A 1,761-nucleotide genomic window follows, 5' to 3' on the forward strand; every position below is an offset into this window, starting at 1 on the left:
AGATTGGAGTCGTCCCAAGTATCAGATCAATAGAGATTTCCACTTTCCTTTCAAGAGGAAGAGAAGTGACGTCCTTAGGGAAAACTTCTGGAAATTCACAAACGATAGGAATTTGTGTAACATTCAGATTGTCGCTAGGTTCCTTGGTGAGAACCAAGATAACTGACTTTTCCTTCTCAAATAAGAAATTAATCATGCCAATCGTACCTTCCAAGATAGTAGTTGATACATCCTTTGGAGTAGCTTCACTAGATGGAATGATGATTAGCTACTCTTCACATCCAATAAACACCGAATTGGCGGAAAGCCAATCCATCCCCAAAACCACATCAACCTTCTTAAGTGGTAAACAAATAAGATCAATCTGGAAAATTCTACCATTCACCGAAAGAGAACAACTTTCACAAATTAACGGTGTCTCAACCACATCATCCACGACGATAGTAACCACCATAGGAGGAGACAAAGGAATTGCTTGCAAGCCAAGACGCTTCATACACTGAATTGACACAAAAGAGTGTGTTACCCCATAATTAAACAATATATAACAAGGATGATCATTGACGGGACACGTACCAGCAATCAAAGCATTGTTGCTCTTATCCTTCCTTGCATCCAAAGTATAAACTCGACCAGTGTTCCTTCCTTGAACCTGATTCTTATTCTGAGGATAATCCATAGCCATGTGTCCCTCCCTCTGACAAGTAAAACACCTAATCAAACTTCTAGCACATCTTCCAAAATGAGACTTCTTACATACTTGACATTGCGGAGGATGGTTAGGTCTTGCATGTTGCACTTGTTTTCCTTTAAAATATTGAGGTCTAGGCCTAAAATGGTTACCCGACCTTCCCTGGTCCTTCTGTCCACTCCTATACCGATCCCTTTCTTCTTGAACTTTCTTCAAACTGTTCTCATCCACATAGCATTACCTTAGCAATTCAGCATAAGTAGTGAATTCTCTTTGAGAAACACTATGGGAAATTTCACCTCTTAAACCAAAAAGGAATTGATCTATCTTCCACTTCTCATCTGGTGCGTACATGGCCTGTCTAGAATAAGCAGCCATATCTTCAAACTTTTCAGCATACATAGCCACTAACATAGTACCCTGTCTAAGCTACTGAAACTCAAATTCTTTCTGAGTCCTCAAAGAGCTAGGAAAATACTTATCTAGAAAAGTAGTCTTAAAATGCTCCCAATCCATAGGTACTCCTTGATTGTTCATAAGAGTCGAAACACTCTCCCACCACCTCATAGAAGGACCTTTCATCATGTGAGAAGCAAAAACAACTTTATTCTCTTCACTACAATTGACTATCTGAAAAATCCTCGTCATGCTGGTTATCTACTCATGGGCCTTCACAGGATTTAATCCACCATGGAGCTCAGGAGGATTCATGTGAAAGAAATCTCGGAAACTACCACTTGCAACTTCTTGTGGAACCCCTTGAGGATGAAGACCACCATTCAATTGTTGCATCACCTGATGCGTGAATTGGTTATGTTGTTGCTGCATCTGTTGCACAAACTGAGGCCATTGAAAACCTTCACTACCACTTGGCGGTTCTGAATCTAAATTCTGAGTTCTAACCTCTACGTCTCTCAACCATGATACTGAATGTCATACAAATAGAGTTAAGTTAATCAGGCTCAATAATATGAATATAACATCAAGGACAATGATGACAACCCACATATGAGGCAGAAAGGAATACTCATAACATCTCATGGCTAGGTCGAGGACACGACCTGCTCGGA

At 40.2% G+C, this 1,761-nt stretch overlaps 1 protein-coding gene across 1 annotated transcript; it reads right to left on the reverse strand.

The window, feature by feature from the left end:
- Positions 1-268: 268 nt before the first annotated feature.
- LOC127103257 (uncharacterized) lies at positions 269-1,105 on the reverse strand. Its single transcript, XM_051040520.1, has 2 exons — positions 1,044-1,105; positions 269-908 (listed from the first exon to the last, which is right to left on the reverse strand). The coding sequence occupies exons 1-2, from the start codon at positions 1,103-1,105 to the stop codon at positions 269-271; spliced, it is 702 nt and encodes a 233-aa protein (XP_050896477.1).
- Between the last annotated feature and the right edge of the window lie 656 nt (positions 1,106-1,761).

Source organism: Lathyrus oleraceus, chromosome 7 (genome assembly GCF_024323335.1).
Source record: "Lathyrus oleraceus cultivar Zhongwan6 chromosome 7, CAAS_Psat_ZW6_1.0, whole genome shotgun sequence".
NCBI lineage: Eukaryota > Viridiplantae > Streptophyta > Magnoliopsida > Fabales > Fabaceae > Lathyrus > Lathyrus oleraceus.